General features: G+C 44.6%; 1 protein-coding gene across 12 annotated transcripts in view; it reads left to right on the plus strand.

The window, feature by feature from the left end:
- Positions 1-17,719, plus strand: part of LOC129696231 (receptor-type tyrosine-protein phosphatase mu-like) — a 905,597-nt gene that overhangs the window by 851,485 nt on the left and 36,393 nt on the right. For all 12 annotated transcript variants that reach the window (XM_055633926.1, XM_055633914.1, XM_055633916.1 and 9 more), the window contains 2 exons: positions 14,757-14,873; positions 17,051-17,205. In XM_055633926.1, coding sequence (XP_055489901.1) covers positions 14,757-14,873; positions 17,051-17,205 — 272 coding nt within the window. The remainder of the gene's footprint in view (positions 1-14,756; positions 14,874-17,050; positions 17,206-17,719) is intronic.

The raw sequence follows: 17,719 nt of genomic DNA on the forward strand, positions 1-17,719 counted from the left end.
TTTAGCTCCGAGTTTAATGAAAAAAAGATACAAAGTCTGGAATAACTCAATGGGTCAGGCAGCATTTTGGAGAACATGAATAGGTGATTTCAGGTCAGGACCCTTTTAACTCAACAGGTCAAGCAGCATCTCTGGAGAAGATGACTACAGAATAAGGGTCCCGACCCGAAACATCACCTATTCATGTTGCCTGGAGATGCTGCCTGACCTGTTGAGGCACTCCAGCACTTTCTGTCCTTTTTTTGTAAATCAGCATCTGCAGTTCCTCGTATTCCCCTTTAGCTCCTCGAGGCTGCTTCATCATTCAGGAAGATCATAACCATATAACCATATAACAATTACAGCACGGAAACAGGCCATCTCGGCCCTACAAGTCCGTGCCGAACAAATTTTTTTTCCCCTTAGTCCCACCTGCCTGCACTCATACCATAACCCTCCATTCCCTTCTCATCCATATGCCTATCCAATTTATTTTTAAATGATACCAATGAACCTGCCTCCACCACTTCCACTGGAAGCTCATTCCACACTGCTACCACTCTCTGAGTAAAGACGTTCCCCCTCATATTACCCCTAAACTTCTGTCCCTTAATTCTGAAGTCATGTCATAGCTGATCAGAACTTGGATTATTCCCATAACCTTTGATTCCCCTCAACCAAAACTCTATCTCAGCCTTAAATATACTTAATGAATGAATGAATAAGTTTATTGGCCAAGTATTCACAAACAAGGAATTTGCCTTGATGCTCCACACGCAAGTGACAACATGATAGTTAGGAATGACACATAAAACATTAAATATTAACAATAAAACATAAGGTACACAAAAATGCTGGAGAAATTCAGCGGGTGCATCTATGGAGCGAAGGAAATAGGCAACGTTTCGGGCTGAAACATTTAAACATGTGAATTAAATAAAATACCAGAGCTAAAGGAGGCTACATATTTTTGGTTATTGAGTAGAGCTACTACTCGTGGGTAAAAACTGTTTTTATGTCTGGCTGTGGCAGCTTTGACAGTACAGAGTCGCCTTCCCGAGGGAAGTGATTCAAACAGTTTGTGGCCAGGGTGAGAGGGATCAGAAATGATCTTACCCGCTCGCTTCCTGGCCCTTGCAGTGTACAGTTTGTCAATGAAGGGAAGGTAGCAGCCAATAACCTTCTCAGCTAATCGGACGATAGCCTCCGGATGTTGTGCTTGGTGGCTGAGCCGAACCAGTCCATGATGGAGAAGGTGAGGACAGATGCTACGTATAGAATTGGATCATCATTGCCTGTGGCAGATTGTGCTTCCTCAGCTGCCGTAGGAAGTACATCCTCTGTTGTGCCTTTTTGACTGTGGAGTCGATGGTAGCCCCCCAATTAAGGTCCTTGGAGATGATGGTTCCCAGGAACTTAAAAGACTCCACAGATGTGACTGTGGTGTTGTTGATGGTGAGTGGGGTGAGGGGAGGGGGGGCTCTCCTAAAGTCTACAATCAGTTCCACTGTCTTAAGAGCATTCAGCTCTTGGTTGTTGCATTGGCACCAGGATGCCAGCTGTGGCACTTCCTGTCTGTAGGTAGATTCCTCCCCATCCTGGATCAGTCCAATCATGGTTGTGTCGTCCGCAAACTTGATAAGCTTGCCAGAGAAGTCAGTGGAGGTCCAGTCATTGGTGTAGAGAGAGCAGAGGAGAGGGAAGAGTATGCAGCCTTGCGGTGCTCCTATGCTGAGGGTTTGCGGGTCTGAAATGTGCTTTCCCAGTCTGGAGTCTAAGTAAGTGTGAAGTGGTGATTGGGGAGGGGTGGATGTAGAAGGGTCCAGTCTTTGCAGACTGTCAGTCTTCAATGACTTTTAAGTCATTAAGTCTTTTACTGACAAATCCACAATTTAGAGAATTACAAAGATTTGCAGCACTCTGAAAGAAAAACACCTTCCGTAAGCCAGTCACATTCTGAAAATGTGTCTCCACCCCTGTATTTGGCATCAAACCTGCCAGCCCTACCCATCTCACACATTTGAATGAGATCACATCTTGTTCTGCTAAACTTCCAACAGTTGGAGCCCATTCTTAAGGCCATAGATAAAATGCAATGATTCCACAATATTGGGAATCCACCGTATTGTGTTGGTCTACCCAATGTGCTCCCACATGCCCCTTGAACACTCCCAGACTCACCATTTAGTGCATAAGCCTCTGTGAGCCTACTCAATCAGACCTCTGAATTGGTGCATTAGCTTGCATTGCACCACCTTGCAGGCACAGGCCCTTCAGCCCACAATGCCTGTGCCAAACAAGATGCCAACTCATGCTTGCAAATAACCCACATCCCTCCATTCCTTGTTTATCCACGTGCCTATCCAAAAGCCTCTTAAATGCCACTATCATATCTGCTTCCACCACCACCCTTGGCAGCAGTAAAATCATACAGCAGACCTCACCTCGGCAGTAAACAAGAGTCACCATGATTCTGGCACCAACAAAGTTACAAAGAGTTAATCGGACAGATTTTATCTTCTGCTCGCAGCAGTGAACCAAGCCTTCTGACACACGTGGCCACAGGCCAGCCCCTGCCAGGTCTTCCTTCGATTCCGGCGGCCCCCTTCGGGGTCTTCCCATTGTTCTCGGCACCTCCCGCCAGATCTCTCTTCATTCTCGGTGATACCCATCCGGATCCCCACCTCATTCTTGGCGATCCCTGTGCCCCTTCCCCCCCCCCCCCCCCCCCCCCCCCCCTCCCCTCCTTCATTCTCGGTGGCCCCCTACACCCCCCCCCCCCCCCCCCCCCCCCCACTGGGTTCCCCTGGGGGAGAGAACATATGTATGTTTCTGTGCACGTGCTCATGTCTTTCAGTACATGTGTGCTTCTGTCTCTGCGTGTGTGTGGATTCCCCGTACATTAACGCCTGTGGCTCTATGTGCCTGAGATCACAGAGAATATGTGTCTTGTGTTTTGACTTATTGCTTAATCCCCAATACTATGGAACTGGATCACGACTCTTGGTCAAATGCACCAGTTAAAGAGAGCAAGGTATTTAGGAAAAGTAGCAAGAGTGGGTCGAACTTTGGCAGGCAATCACAAGCAACACAAAGTCAATTAGAAAGGATGAGGGAACACGGGTTCTCATTTTTTATTTTCATGGCTGTAATTTGTTCAGAAATTAAAATGTAATCACCTCATTAACAATGGCATCTTATTTGCTGGATCACTGCCACCAGAGTTCTAATAATACATTAATGAAATCTTTTGCAGTAATCAATATGCTGACAGCAATTTGCTGCTTTAATTTGGCAGCAGCCAGGGTTTGGCAGTGGGCTGGGGGGAGGTAGAGTTTGTTGATTGGTCTGGCAGCAACTGTATCAGCCTGCAGTGTTTCAAAATGCAAGTGTGTTGAATTGTGGTTTAAACCCACATTCAATAATGTGAGGCACCTTATCAGGCTTTCCGATAGTGAAAGTCCTGGATAGAGTGGATGTGGAGAGGCTGTTTCCACTAGTAGAATAGTCTAGGACCAGAGGCCATAGCCTCAGAATAAAAGGACGTACCTTTAGAAAGGAGGTGAGGAGGCTGGTGAATCTGTGAAATTCATTGCCATGGACGACTGTGTAGGCCAAGTCAATGGATATTTTTAAGGCATAGATTGACAGATTCTGGATAAGGAAGGGTGTCAGGGGTTATGGGGAGAAAGCAAGAGAATGGGATTGAGAGAGAAAGATAGATCAGCCATCAGCCTAATTCTGCTCCTATATGAACTTCTCAATTGCTCTTTATTCTTCCATCACACATGAAGTTGGAGGTAGTTTACAGTGTTTGGAGAGTTTAATAGGCAATCAGTATACTTTTTCTTTTGTCAGGTCATTTTGCTTTAAAATTAAAAGGGTAATTGTTTCACAGTAAGATGCCTCCATATATGATATTGAGCATGTCATTATAATCCCATGGGAGCCTTTCTGCCCAAAATGGAGCATCCTGGACAATACAGCTCACCCCCTCCATGACACACAGGTCAACTTGAGGAGTACCTTCAGCAACAGACTGGTTCCACCAAGATGCAGAACAGAACACCACAGGAGATCCTTCTTCCCTGTGGCTATCAAATTGTACAACTCCTCCCCCTTCCGTCGTGAGGTAGACTGAGACAGACTCCCCTCCCCCTCCCCAATCTTTGCACATCTTCAATCACATTGTCACTTTAATACCATGTATTTTGTGTTTTTATAACTGTTGGCTGATCAATTTCCATCCTGGCATAAATAATGTTCTAGCCTATCATATTGTATCGTATGGCAGCTTCCTGCTATTCCTACCAACCATTGTAAAATGATTAAATGCATCAATATCCATTGCCTCAGTTACACTACCCATAGATCTGTTACATCGCTCAATACAATGTACATGCCTTTAATATGATGTATAAGAGATTCGATCAGTGCTGTGGTTGTATAATAGGTATGTATATTTATATTAGTCTGGGCCTGACTTTGCACACAATAGTGACACCATGCATTCGTTACAATTATATCTGCAGGAGATTTTAAACTGGAGTCATTTTGTTGCAGCGCCTTCTGCAGAGGGGTTGAGTCTTGTGTGGACAAGGCAAATAATTGTATCTCCATAACAATCAGAGGAAATAATTATTAATGAGCAGCAGAGAGCCGGAATCAAGTTCGTTTGAATATTCAATATCAAAATTGGAAAAAGAGAGAAAAAAATGTAATGAAAAAAATAAAATTGGAGGGAACATTTCAAAAGATATGATTTATTTTTAAAATCTTCAATGATAATTACTGTATCATTGAAGTATATCAATGAAGTACTGCACCAAGAAAAGGATAATTTTCAATCCTCGGGAGGCTGCATGTTAATAATTAAAGCTTATCATGTTATCCTTTGTATATACTTGAGTATAGAAGTTAGGAGGTCATGTTCCATTTATATAAGGGGTATGTGAGGTCGCATTTAGAATGTTTTGTTCAGTTTTGGTCACCATATTATATGAATGATGTTGTCAAGCTGGAAAGGGTGCAGAGAAGATTCACGAGGATGTTACTAGGACTCGAGGGTCTGAGCTATACGGAGAGGCTGAGCAGGCTGGGACGATCTTATAGAGGCATACTGATCTTATAGAGGTGTACAAAATCATGAGAGGAAAAGATGGGGTCGACACACATATCTCTTGCCAAGATCTATGGCTCCTGGCCTTTAATTTAAAAATGTTCTCTGGTCTATAAATGATCGAATGGTGGAGCAGACTCGATGGGCTGAATGGCCTAATTCTGCTCCTCTGTCTTATGGTCTTATGGATATCATCCCTCACTATAGTTTGGACCTTCTCCACCCCTCTCATATCCAAGATGCTTGGATACCTTTAATTCAATTTGGCGCTGCATAGTGGGGCAATGGTAGAGTTGCTGCCTTACAGCGCCAGAGACCCGGGTTCAATCCTGACTACCGGTGCTGTCTGTATGGATTTTGTATGTTCTCCCTGCAACTGCGTGGGTTTTCTCTGGGTGCTCCGGTTTCCGCCCACACTCCAAAGACATACTGGATAGTGGATAAATTAGCCTTGGTAAAATTGTCACCAGTGTTTGTAGATTAGTGTATGGGGGTGATCGCTGGTCAATGCAGACTCTGTGTCCCAAAGGGCCTGCTTCCGCATTGTATGCCTAAAGTCTAAAATAAAGTCAAACATAATACTGCTGTTAAACCCATGTCTGTCTGTCCCCCCCCCCCCCCCCCCCCCCCCCCCCCCAGACATCCTCACCCTATGTTCCCCCTTTAAAACACTCCTTCAAACTTGCTTAGCTGCCTGAATATCTCCTTATATGCCTTGGAACCAAAGTTCCTTTGATACCCCTCCTGGTTTGAGAATCTTTCCCAACATGTTGCTGTTGGTTGACACACGGTGTTACAAGAAAAACCTCCATTGTAAAAGATTGTGTTCTTACTTCACTATTTCAAAGTTTATAACGGCATTTCATGACAGCAGGAATTCTCTAGCTTGCATTGTTATTTGTCCTGTGTCAATTCATCTCGGCAGAAACTGAAGGAGCATGGTCACCCAGAGAGTTGTGAATCTGTGGAATTCTCTGCCTCAGAAGGCAGTGGAGGCCAATTCACTGGATGTTTTCAAGAGAGAGTTGGATTTAGCTCTTAGGGCTAATAGAATCAAGGGATATGGGGAAAAAGCAAGATTGGGAGACTGATTTTACTTCGGAGTCACGTGTGTGATTCCGTGAAGAACCCGCTCAGCACGCATGCGCGGCATAAAATCGGTATCATGCGACAAGTTGGTCAACACAATTTGGCAATGGTGTGCCAAAAGAGATATTTGGCTATCACCAACATACCTGCCAGGTAAGTTAAATGCAGTGGCAGACACCAGGCCACGTAAATTTAATGACAACATCGAATGGATGTGAAAACCCCCAAAAAAATGGCACGCCAGATATCGATTTATTTGTATCCAGGCTAAATCACCTGGTACCTATGTATGTCGCTTGGGAACCAGACCTGAGGCAGCAGCGGTAGATGCATTTGCGCTGGATTGGGGACATTCTTCTTCTATGCATTTCCTCCCTTCTGCCTCATCAGTCGGGGACTACGCACAATACAAATGAACTCTGCTTCAGGTATTTTGATAGTACCCGACTGGCCTACGCAGCCATGGTTCCCAATACTCCATGTCATGGTTGTTGAAACACCGATAGTATTCCCCAGTGACCCAGAGTTATTAACACCCAGTGTCGGGCACAAGCCACCCGTGCCATGAAAAAATCAAACTCCTGGGTTGCAGATTTTGCACATTTCTGGGACTGGGATTATCAGAACAAACCGTCGACACCATGTCAGCATCCTTCCGAACATCCACTAAAAAACAGTACTTGTCCAGCATCAATAAATGGGAGAAGTACTGCTTGGATACAGGGACCACCTACTCAACTGCTACAGTTCCCAACATACTGGAATTCCTGGCGAACCTTCACCATGATGAAGGACTCAGCTACAGAGCCATCAACACAGCTAGAAGTGCCCTGCCTGTCTATTTAAAACCAGCTCCCGGACAACAGGCCATGGGGTCCCACTCGCTGGTGGTCAAACTAATCAAGGGTATTTACAACTCTAAACCCTTAGACCAAGGTACACCCATACATGGAATGTCAGTGTGGTCCTGACATACCTCAGGGGATGGCCACCAGCCAGATCCCTCAACCTGGAACAATCTATGCTCAAAACACTCGTGTTGATGGCACTTGTATCTGCACAGAGGGTCCAGTCACTACACCTATTGCGACTGGACACCATGCTCACAGCTCCAGACCAGATCTCTGTCGTTATCCAGGGAATGATCAAACAGAGCAGACCAGGAACACCTAATCCAGTCGTGGAATTCCGGGCTTACCCGCCAAAAACATGGTTATGTGCCATGACCCTACTATCCTACATAGACACAACCAAAATATTCGAGGGAGATGAAAAGCCTTGTGGATCAGTCATAAAAAACCTTATGGTTGGGTGTCGAGCCAAACCATTTCGAGATGGCTCAAGCAGGTGCTAAAAGCTGCTGGGATAAAAACTAACATGTACAAATTTCATTCCACCAGGGCAGCATCCACGTCGATGGCCAAAAGAATGGACGTGCCTATAGACCACATCCTGGCTACAGCAGGATGGTGGGGGGAAAGACCGTTCAGAAAATTTTATAATAAGCCATTGGCAAAACCTGTTTTAGTTGCAGGAAAGATTTTACAGACTGCAAATATTTAATTTAAGCCCAGGGGAGCAATTTAATTTCTTTGTTGTTATTGTTAAAAAATACCATTGTGTTTTTCTACAAACAGATTCATTGGTTGATTACGATAACACACTTCCTCCCTCAAAGACTTCGGCAGTGATGTAGTAATAACTGTTACACGGTTTGAAATCACAGAGCTTTGAAATCTTCACGGAATCACTCACGTGACTCCGAAGTAAAATAGTAAGATTAAACGAGAACTTACTAGTTTGAAGTTTGATCTGTATTTTATGAGGAGTTGCGATGAGGGATTACGTGCCCTCCGCTCTCACCCTCAATAATATGGGTCAAATTCATAAACTGATGTCTCCTTGTCTTTACTATGTTTACTTCAATAATAGTATGTAGTATAGTATAGTATAGTATAGTATAGTATAGTATAGTATAGTATATCTTTATTGTCATTTTCCTGAGTACTCACATACCCAGAGGAAACAAAAAAACGTTGCTCAACCAGTGTCCATTCAGTGTGCAGTAAAACATAAATAGAAATAAAAATACATATATCATGAACAAATTAAACACTCTACTCTCTACTAAACATCAACAGACCTTCCGATCGGCAGCGGCACGACAGTGGCTCTGCTGCAGTGTGTCCAGGTTGGTGGTTGGTGGTTGGTGCGCGATACTTTGGCAGGGGGCAAAGTCCGTTTATCAGTCTTATAGCCTGCGGGAAGAAGCTGAGGAGCATCCTGCTGGTTTTGCAGCTAATGCTCCTGTACCTCTTCCCAGATGGCAGGATGGAGAATATGTGATGCGATGGGTGGTAGGGGTCTTTGATGATGGAGATGACTCTGCTGATACATCTCTTGCAGTATATGTCCAGCAGGAAAGAGAGTGGAGCACCAATAATCCTGCTGGCGGTCTTCACAATCCTGTCTAGTTGGTGCCGTTCATACGCCTTGCAGCTCCCGAACCAGGAAGTGATGCCATAGGTTAATGTGCTCTCGATTGTCCCCCTATAAAAAGTTCGTAGGTGTGTAGTGGGGAGACCTGCTTTCCGTAGTCTTCGGAGAGGGTGTAGTCGCTGCTGGGCTCTCTTGACCAGTGCTGTGGTGTTGGTTGTGGACGTCAGGTCATCTGACAGGTGGAGTCCTAGGAACTTCACGCTGCTGACCCTTTCCACATCAGCTCCATCGATGTGCAGAGGTGTATGGTGTTGTTTTCCCGCCCTCCTGAAGTCAACCACCATCTCCTTAGTTTTTCCCACGTTGAGAATGAGGTTGTGGGATTTGCACCATCCTGTGAGCAGCTCCACCTCCATCCTGTACGCCGACTCATCATTGTCACTGATGAGACCCACCACTGTTGTGTCATCAGCGAACTTGTTGATGAAGTTGTTGTTGAGTCTAGCAGTACAGTCGTGTGTAGCAGACTAAACAGCAGGGGGCTTAGGACACAGCCTTGGGGTGAGCCAGTGCTCACGGCTATGGTTTTTGATGTCCTACTGCCCACCCTGACTGTCTGCTGCCGTTGTGATAGAAAGTTCCGGACCCAGTTACATGTGCCAGCATCAACCCCCAATAGCTCCAACTTCTCCACCAGCTGCTGCGGAATGATTGTGTTAAAAGCAGAGCTGAAGTCTATGAAGAGGATCCTGGCATAGGTATTTTTCCGATCGAGATGTGACAATACGAGGTTCAGTGTTGTTGAGACTGCGTCCTTTGTGGATCGGTTGGCTGTAGGCGAACTGCAGTGGGTCTAGGTCAGCAGGTAGACTATTTTTCATATGCTGCATAACCAGTCGCTCAAAACACTTAATTACTATGGGTGTTAGGGCCACTGGTCGAAAGTCATTATGGCAGGCTGGGTTTGGTTTATTCGGGACAGGGACGATGGTGGCACTCTTAAGACAGTTGGGCACTACTGCCTGGCTGAGTGAGATGTTAAAAATGTCTGTGAAGACATCTTTCAGTTGCTCGGCGCAGTCTCTTAAAACGCATCCAGGAATGTTGTCTGGCCCTGCAGCTTTGCGTGGGTTGATGCTGGCAAAGGCCTTTTTAACTCCGGCTGCGGACAGCCTGAGCGACTGGTCACTGGGAGGTGGCAGTAGTGCACGTGTCTGGGTGCTGTTTTTAACCTCAAACCGTGCGTAGAACTCGTTCAGTTCATCTGGTAGAGAGGGGTCATTTTGGCATATCCGAAGCGGGGGGAGGGCTTGTAGTCAGTGATGGTATGAAATCCCTGCCACAAGCGACGTGTGTCTTTGTCATTTGCGAAGTGGCTATTAAGTTTTTGTCCATACAGCCTCTTCGCTTCCCTGATCCCCCGGGATAGGTTACTCCTTGCCAGTTTGTATGTTGCGTTGTCCCCAGATTTGAATGCAGCATTCTGGATTCTCAGTAGGGAACACACTTCCCCAGTTGCCAAGGTTTCTGATTGGCACGCCTCCTGACGGTTTTTACCACCGTTACATCATCAATGCATTTATTGATGTATCCGATGACGGATTCTGTGTATTCTTGGAGGTTGATGCCACTGTCATCTGTTGCTGCCTCTCTGCAAATGGCCCACTGTGTGGTTTCAAAACAGTCTTGTAGTGCTGCCGTAGCTCCCTGTGGCCATGTTCTGACTTTTTTGACCGTTGGCCAGTCCTGTTTCACCCTGGGTCTGTATGCAGGTGTGAGCATAACCGCTAGGTGGTCAGAGTTGCCGATATGGGGGAGGGGGGCTGCTTTATATGCATCTTTAATGTTGGTGTACACCAGATCTAGTTTGTTCTTCCCCCTGGTTGCAATATTGTAGAATTTAGGCAGAACAGATGTAAGACTTGCCTGGTTGAAATCCCCAGCTGCCATGAAGAAAGCATCTGGATGTTCCCTCTGCTGCTCACCGATGTTGTTGTAGAGCTCTGTCATAGCATCCTTCACATCCGCGCTCGGTGGTACATAGACGGCTGTTATGAAGACTGCCGTTAGATCCCTGGGTAAGTTGAAGGGTCGGCATTTCACAGTCATTAGCTCTACATAGGGTGAGCAGCTGTTGTGCTGTGTCTATCTGTGATTCCACACCGCTGCTTTGAAGTATGCCGCGCATGCGTGCTGAGCGGGTTCTTCACGTAATCCCTCATCGTAACTCCTCATAAAATACAGATCAAACTTCAAACTGGTAAATTCTCGTTTAATCTTACTATTTTGAATGATCAGCCATGATCATATTGAATGGCTCGAAGGGTCAAAGGGCCAAGTGGCCTATTCCTGCACCTACATTCTATGTTTCTATGTTTTTATGTCATCATCGGAACTCGAATGAATTATCTTATGAGACCTTACGTCGAACAATCCTTGTTCAAAGCGTACTGTAGCAATATCCCCAAACTCTATCTCCGCTACATTGACAACTGCATTGGTGCTACCTCCTGCACCCATGCAGAACTCACTGACTTCATCCATTTCATCTCTAACTTCCATCCGGCACTCAAATCACCTGGACCATTTCCGATATCTCCCTACCATTTCCAGACCTCACTATCTCCATCACAGCTAACAGACTACTGACTGACATCTACTACAAACCCACTGACTCCCATGGCTAACTGGACTACACTTTTCCCACCCTGCTTCCTGTAAGGACTCTATCCCCTACTCCCAATTCCTCTGTTTACGCCGCATCTGCACCCAGGATGAGGTGTTCCAAACCAGGGCATTGGAGATATCCTCATTCTTTATGGAACGGGGGCTCCCCTCTTCGACCACAGATGAGGGTCTTACCAGAGTCTCATCTATGTCCCGCAGCTCCGCTCTCACTCACCATCCCCTTACTCGTAACAAGGACAGTCCCCCTTGTCCTCACCTTCCACCCTATCAGCCGTCGCATACAACATATAATCCTCCGAGATTTTTGCCACCTCCAATGGGATCCTACCACAGGCCACGTCTTCCCATCTCCTCCCCTGTCTGCTTTCCGCAGAGACCGTTCTCTCCGTAACACCCTGTTCAATTCGCCCCTTCCCACCCCCTCCCCTGGTACTTTCCCTTGCAACTTGTCACTTTAACTCCCCCTTCGACTCCATTCAAGGACCCAAGCAGTCTTTCCAGGTGAGGCAGAGGTTCACCTGCACCACCTCCAACCTCATCTATTGCATCCGCTGTTCCAGGTGTCAACTGCTCTACATCAGTTAAACCAAGCACAGGCTTGGCGATCGCTTCACCCAACACCTCCGCTCAGTTCGCAATAACCAACCTGATCTCCCGGTTGCTCAGCACTTCAACTCCCCCTCCCATTCCAAATCCGACCTTTCTGTCCTTGGCCTCCTCCATGGCCAGAGTGAGGCGCACCGCAAATTGGAGGAACAGCACCGCATATTTTGCTTGGGTAGGATACACCCCAGCAGTATGAACATTGACCTCCAATTTCAGGTAGTCCTTGCTTTCTCCTTCCTTCCCTCCCCTTCCCAGCTCTCCCACAGCCTTCTGTCTATGCCTCTTCCTTTCTTCCTTTCTGAAGAAGGGTCTAGATCCGAAACTTCACCTATTCCTTCGCTTCATAGATGCTGCCTCACCCGCAGATTTTCGGCAGCTTTTTGGTCAACCTTCGATTTGTCCACCATCTGCAGTTCTTTCTTAAACATTTTATGAGATGCGGTGCCTTTTACTATCATGCACACGATGCATTGGACTGCATTTTGTTGAGATAACTTGTATTTGGTAGTATTTTAATTCAACCTGCTGCTGCAGTTGTCTTGGAAGCCCAGAAAATTGGATGCCAAAAAAAAACCCTGCATGTGAAGATCTTGGTAGATATAATACTTGAAATTCACCCAGCAATGAAAGATTAAAGTCACAACTGGTGCCAGAAATAGAAGACAAAATGTTATTTTAAAACCTCAACCTGGTCATCACTTAAAGGTTTTAAGCATTGCAGAAGAGAGTGTGACTTTCCAGTCTAAAGGAAAGGAAGTTTGATGTATATCCATGGTAGACACCTTGATATAATGCTAGGAGTCATTCATCAACAATGTACTCCTTATTAATAAGATTCATCCATTACTAGAATTATTAAACAGAATTGTTTTTTTGCAAAGAGAAAAGAAGTTTAGCAAAACATTCTTGTTCTGTTCCTACTTCAAAGAAGGAGATGAGGTATACGTGGAAATAAAAGAATAGTTTTAAACAAAATGTGCACTTAAAACCTTTCATGCCTAAAATGGAAATTGATGTACCGTCTTAATCTGTAATTTGTGACCACTTTACATGATGCTATTTAAGGTCAGTTTTGTACATCAGCCTGTTGTTTGTCCCATCTAGATCATTATGTTTAGGCAGCTCCATTTGTTTCTAAGCAATGGATTGAAAATAATCAGGTAATTACTTGTTCGCTTTAAGGGCGGCATTACATGGGTTTACATTCAGGTAATGGCCATGAATTGAAATTGGAGTAAAACTGCCAATTTTCACATCATTGAAGTTCAGTGACTCATGCAGGAATACTAATGCAGGGGTCAGTGTTTCCTTCGACATAATACCAGGATTCAGCAGCTCAGCATGCCAATGTGTTTACTATTCAGGTGAACCATATTTTTGGCACTGTAGTTTACGTGAAAAGTTTTCAGCATAATTTTACCAATCTCTGAAACATTACAGATTAGCAGTCTAAAGCCATCAAGAGACATTTTAGTTTAGTTCAGTGTAGTTGAGAGTTACATCGCGGAAACAAGCCCTTCGGCCCACTGTCTGCTCCGACCAGCGATTGCCGCACACTAACACTATCCTACACACTAGGGACAACTTACCATTTTACGGAAGCCAATTAACCTACAAACCTGTACTGTACTTCTTTGGAGTGTGGGTGGAAACCGGAGCACCCGGTGAAAATCCACACAGGTCACGGGTGAAGGTACAGGGTTCAGGGTAACCCTGTACAGGGTTCTGGGGGGTGTTATAGAGCAGAGGGATCTGGGAGTACAAGTACATAGTTCCCTGAAAGTGGCATAAGTAGATAGGGTAGTGAAAAATGCTTTTGGCCTTCATCCACAAGGGAACAACGTGTAGACATTGGGACATTATATTACAGTTGTGTTACAGTATGTCACATTATGTTACATTGGTGAGTCCGAATCTGGAGTATTGTGTTCAGTTATGGACGCTCTGCTACAAGAAAGATGCATTTAAGCTAGAAAGAGTGCAGAGAAATTTTAGATATAGCTCGGACTTGAGGATCTGAGCCAATGAGAGAGATGGGCGGCGTAGGACTTTATTCCTTGGAGCACAGGAGGCTGAGGGTGATCTGATAGAGGTGTATAAAATTATGAGGGAAATAGATAGGACAAATGTACATTGTCTTTTTCTACGTATTCTATTGGGGAATCAAGAACTAGCGGACATAGGGTGAAGGTGACAAGGGAAATAATTTGTAGGAACCTGAGAGCCAGCTTATTTATACTGAGGGTGGTGAGTATGTGGAACGAGCTGCCAGTTGGGGCACTTAAAAGGATATGAGCCAAACAAGGGTAAATGGACTCACCTGGGGTTTTTCGGTCAACATAGGGACAATGAGCCTATTTCTGTGGTTACACAAAAAAGCTGGAGAAACTCAGCGGGTGCAGCAGCATCTATGGAGCGAAGGAAATAGGCAACGTTTCGGGCCGAAACCCTTCTTCAGAAGAAGGGTTTCGGCCCGAAACGTTGCCTATTTCCTTCGCTCCATAGATGCTGCTGCACCCGCTGAGTTTCTCCAGCTTTTTTGTGTAACCTTCTATTCTCCAGCATCTGCAGTTCCTTCTTAAACACTGAGCCTATTTCTGTGTTGTGTGACTTTGTGGTCCTATGACTCTATTAGGAAATAAAGAAGTGGCAAGGCGCTGTGTACATTAATAAAGAAAGGTGAAGCAGTATCTCATTATCCCAGGGCTGCTTTTTTTTCTGAAGATAAATTTACTTTCTTCATCTGTGTGGACTTAAGCTGTTTTAATTATGCCTTTTAATATCACTGAATAAACCTCCGATTACTGATTACATTGATATTGTTCTTGGTCAACAGGTGAAGTGCTGCAGGTATTGGCCCGATGATACAGAAATCTACAGAGATATCAAAGTAACTCTCATTGAGACAGAACTGCTGGCGGAGTATGTCATCAGGACATTTGCAGTAGAGAAGGTAAGGAAAAAGCTTTAGGTCACTGCATTTTGGTGAAACCTGTTCATGGTTAATATTGGCCACGTTGCCTAGTCTCACTTGAAGCATCATGTTTAGGCAATAGCAGGTTGTATCACAACGTTTAAGAAACATTTAGACAGGTACATGGATAGGACAGATTTACAAGGAGATGGGCCAAAAGTAGAGAGGTGGGACTAGTGTGGATGGGGCATGTTGGCTGAATGGCCTGTTTCCACGCTGTGAGACTATGACTCTAATAGATTGATGAAGGGTTTTCAATCTGAAATTATGACTGTTTCTCTTTCCACTGGTGCTGCATAACTTGCTGAATGTTTCTATCATTTTCTGGTTTTCATTTTGATTTCTAGCATTTAGACTTTGACTTTAGAGATAAAGCGTGGAACCAGGCCCTTCGGCCCACCAAGTCCATGCCGACCAGCAATCACCAGCATTATCCTATACACTGGGGACAATTTACAATTTACAGCAGCCAATTAACCTACAAACCTGTGCATCTTTGTAGTGTGGGAGGCAACCGGAGCACCATTAGAAAACCTATGCAGTCACGGGGAAAATGTACAAACTCCTAACAGACAGCATCCTTAAAGTCAGGTTCAAACTCAGGTCTCTGGCGCCTGTAAGGCAGTATCATTGACCAACAAGCACTTACTACCCATGTCCTTGAGAAAGTGGCGGCTTACCACTCTCTTGAAACATTAGTTAGTTAGTTAGTTAGTTAGTTAGTTAGTTAGTTAGTTAGTTAGTTAGTTAGTTAGTTAGTTAGTTAGTTAGTTAGTTGGTTCAGCTAGTTAGGCAGGTTAGTCAGTCAGTCATTTAGTTAGTTAGTTAGTTGTTAGTTATGTATAGAAAATAACTGCAGATGCTGGTTTAAAACGAAGGTAGACCCAAAATGCTGGAATAACTCAGTGGGACAAGCAGCAATCTTTGGAGAGAAGAAAAGAAGGAACCAGTTAGTCAGTTGGTTAGTTAGTTAATTAGTTAGTTAAAATGACTCACCTGCTATTACAGTACTAAGATCAACACCAAATGATGAAGAAGGAACAGTGCCCAAACATGATATTCCCAAATGGATTAAAAAAGCTTTTACTGATTTAGACTTTGACTTTAGAGATAAATCGTGGAACCAGACCCTTCGGCCCACCGTCCACGCCGACCAGCGATCACCCCGCACACACACACATTATCCTATACACTACGGACAATTTAGTCAATGTTAGTTAGTTAGTTAGTTAGTTAGTTAGTTAGTTAGTTAGTTAGTTAGTTAGTTAGTTAGTTAGTTAGTTAGTTAGTTAGTTCTTAATTATGTTTAGAAAAGAATTGCAGATGCTAGTTTTAATCAAAGGTAGACACAAAATGCTGGAGTAACTCAACAGGACAGGCAGCATCTCTGGAGAGAAGAAAAGAAGGAACCAGTTGGTCAGTTAGTTAGTTAGTTAAAAGGACACTCGACTGCTATTACAGTATCAAGATCAACACTAAATGATGAAGAAGGAACAGTGCCCAAACATGATATTCCCAAATAAACATGCATGTGATTTTCAGCAACTGGTTTTCCTTTGTGAATGCTGCCCTGCCCATCTAGATGGTAGAAGTTTGCGAGTTGCTGTTGGAGTAGCCTTGGCATATAACTGTGAAGGATTTTGTGCCTAGTACACCCTGCAGATACTTTGCACCGGTGATGGTGAGAGTAAGTCCTTGGTAGATGGAGTGCCATAAAGCTATTAGGAAACGGAACCATTCCTATCACCAACTACAGAACAGTACAGCATTTCTATACAATGTGAATGGGTCGATTGTAATCGTGTATTGCCTTTCTGCTGACTGGTTAGCATCAACAAAAGCTTTTCACTGTACTTTGGTACATGTGACAATAAACTAAACTAGTCAGGATCCAACCCGGGTCTCTGGCACTGTAAGGCAGCAGCTCTGTGCCACTGTGCTCTATCAGTACTTTTAGAATTGCCATCGTTACTCTGCCATTAACTTCTGTGACTCAAAATGTGACCATTTTTAGAAGATGGATAATTTGCTTTACAGCATTGCTGGTGACTTACTTTTGTCTTCCAAATTAATTTTGCATGTCATATGTATGTCTGCACTTTTCACCTGCAACTCTACAGTTCTTAAGAAGGTGTTTCCCCCTGTCCTTTTAACAGAGAGGTGCTCATGAGATACGAGAGATCAGGCAGCTCCACTTCACTGGCTGGCCTGACCATGGTGTTCCATACCATACCACTGGGCTCCTGGGCTTTGTCCGACGTGTAAAGACAAAGAATCCAGCAGGTGCTGGGCCTATCGTGGTGCATTGCAGGTAGGTGCTATCTCACTAGGTGAGGGGGGAAAGGTGAGGGGGAGAGATTTTAATAGGAACCTGAGGGGTGGCTTCTTTACACCGAGGGTGGTGGATATATGGAACAAGGAGGAGGTAGTTGAGGCAGGTATGATCATAACATTTTAAAGACATTCGGACAGGTACATGGATAAGGTAGGTTTAGAGGGATATGGGCCAAACATAGGCATGTGGGACTAGTGTAGATGGGGGATTTGGGGTGGTGTGGGCAAGTTGGACCAAAGGGCCTGTTTCCACGCTCTATGACTGCATGACTCATTAGCACATGAGGCCAAAGTAACTCATTCAACCCATAACACCTTTTCCATCATTTAGTACAAACATGAGTGGACTATGATTTCAGCCTTTAATCCATATCCCCCAATACTTTTATCTACCAAAACCTAGCAACCTCAGTTTTGACATTTTCAGTAAGATGGATACAATAATGTGATCACTTTGATCTTGGTTCTGTGCTAAATATTGTGTGCTTTCA

This window comes from Leucoraja erinacea, chromosome 4 (genome assembly GCF_028641065.1).
Source record: "Leucoraja erinacea ecotype New England chromosome 4, Leri_hhj_1, whole genome shotgun sequence".
Taxonomy (NCBI): domain Eukaryota; kingdom Metazoa; phylum Chordata; class Chondrichthyes; order Rajiformes; family Rajidae; genus Leucoraja; species Leucoraja erinaceus.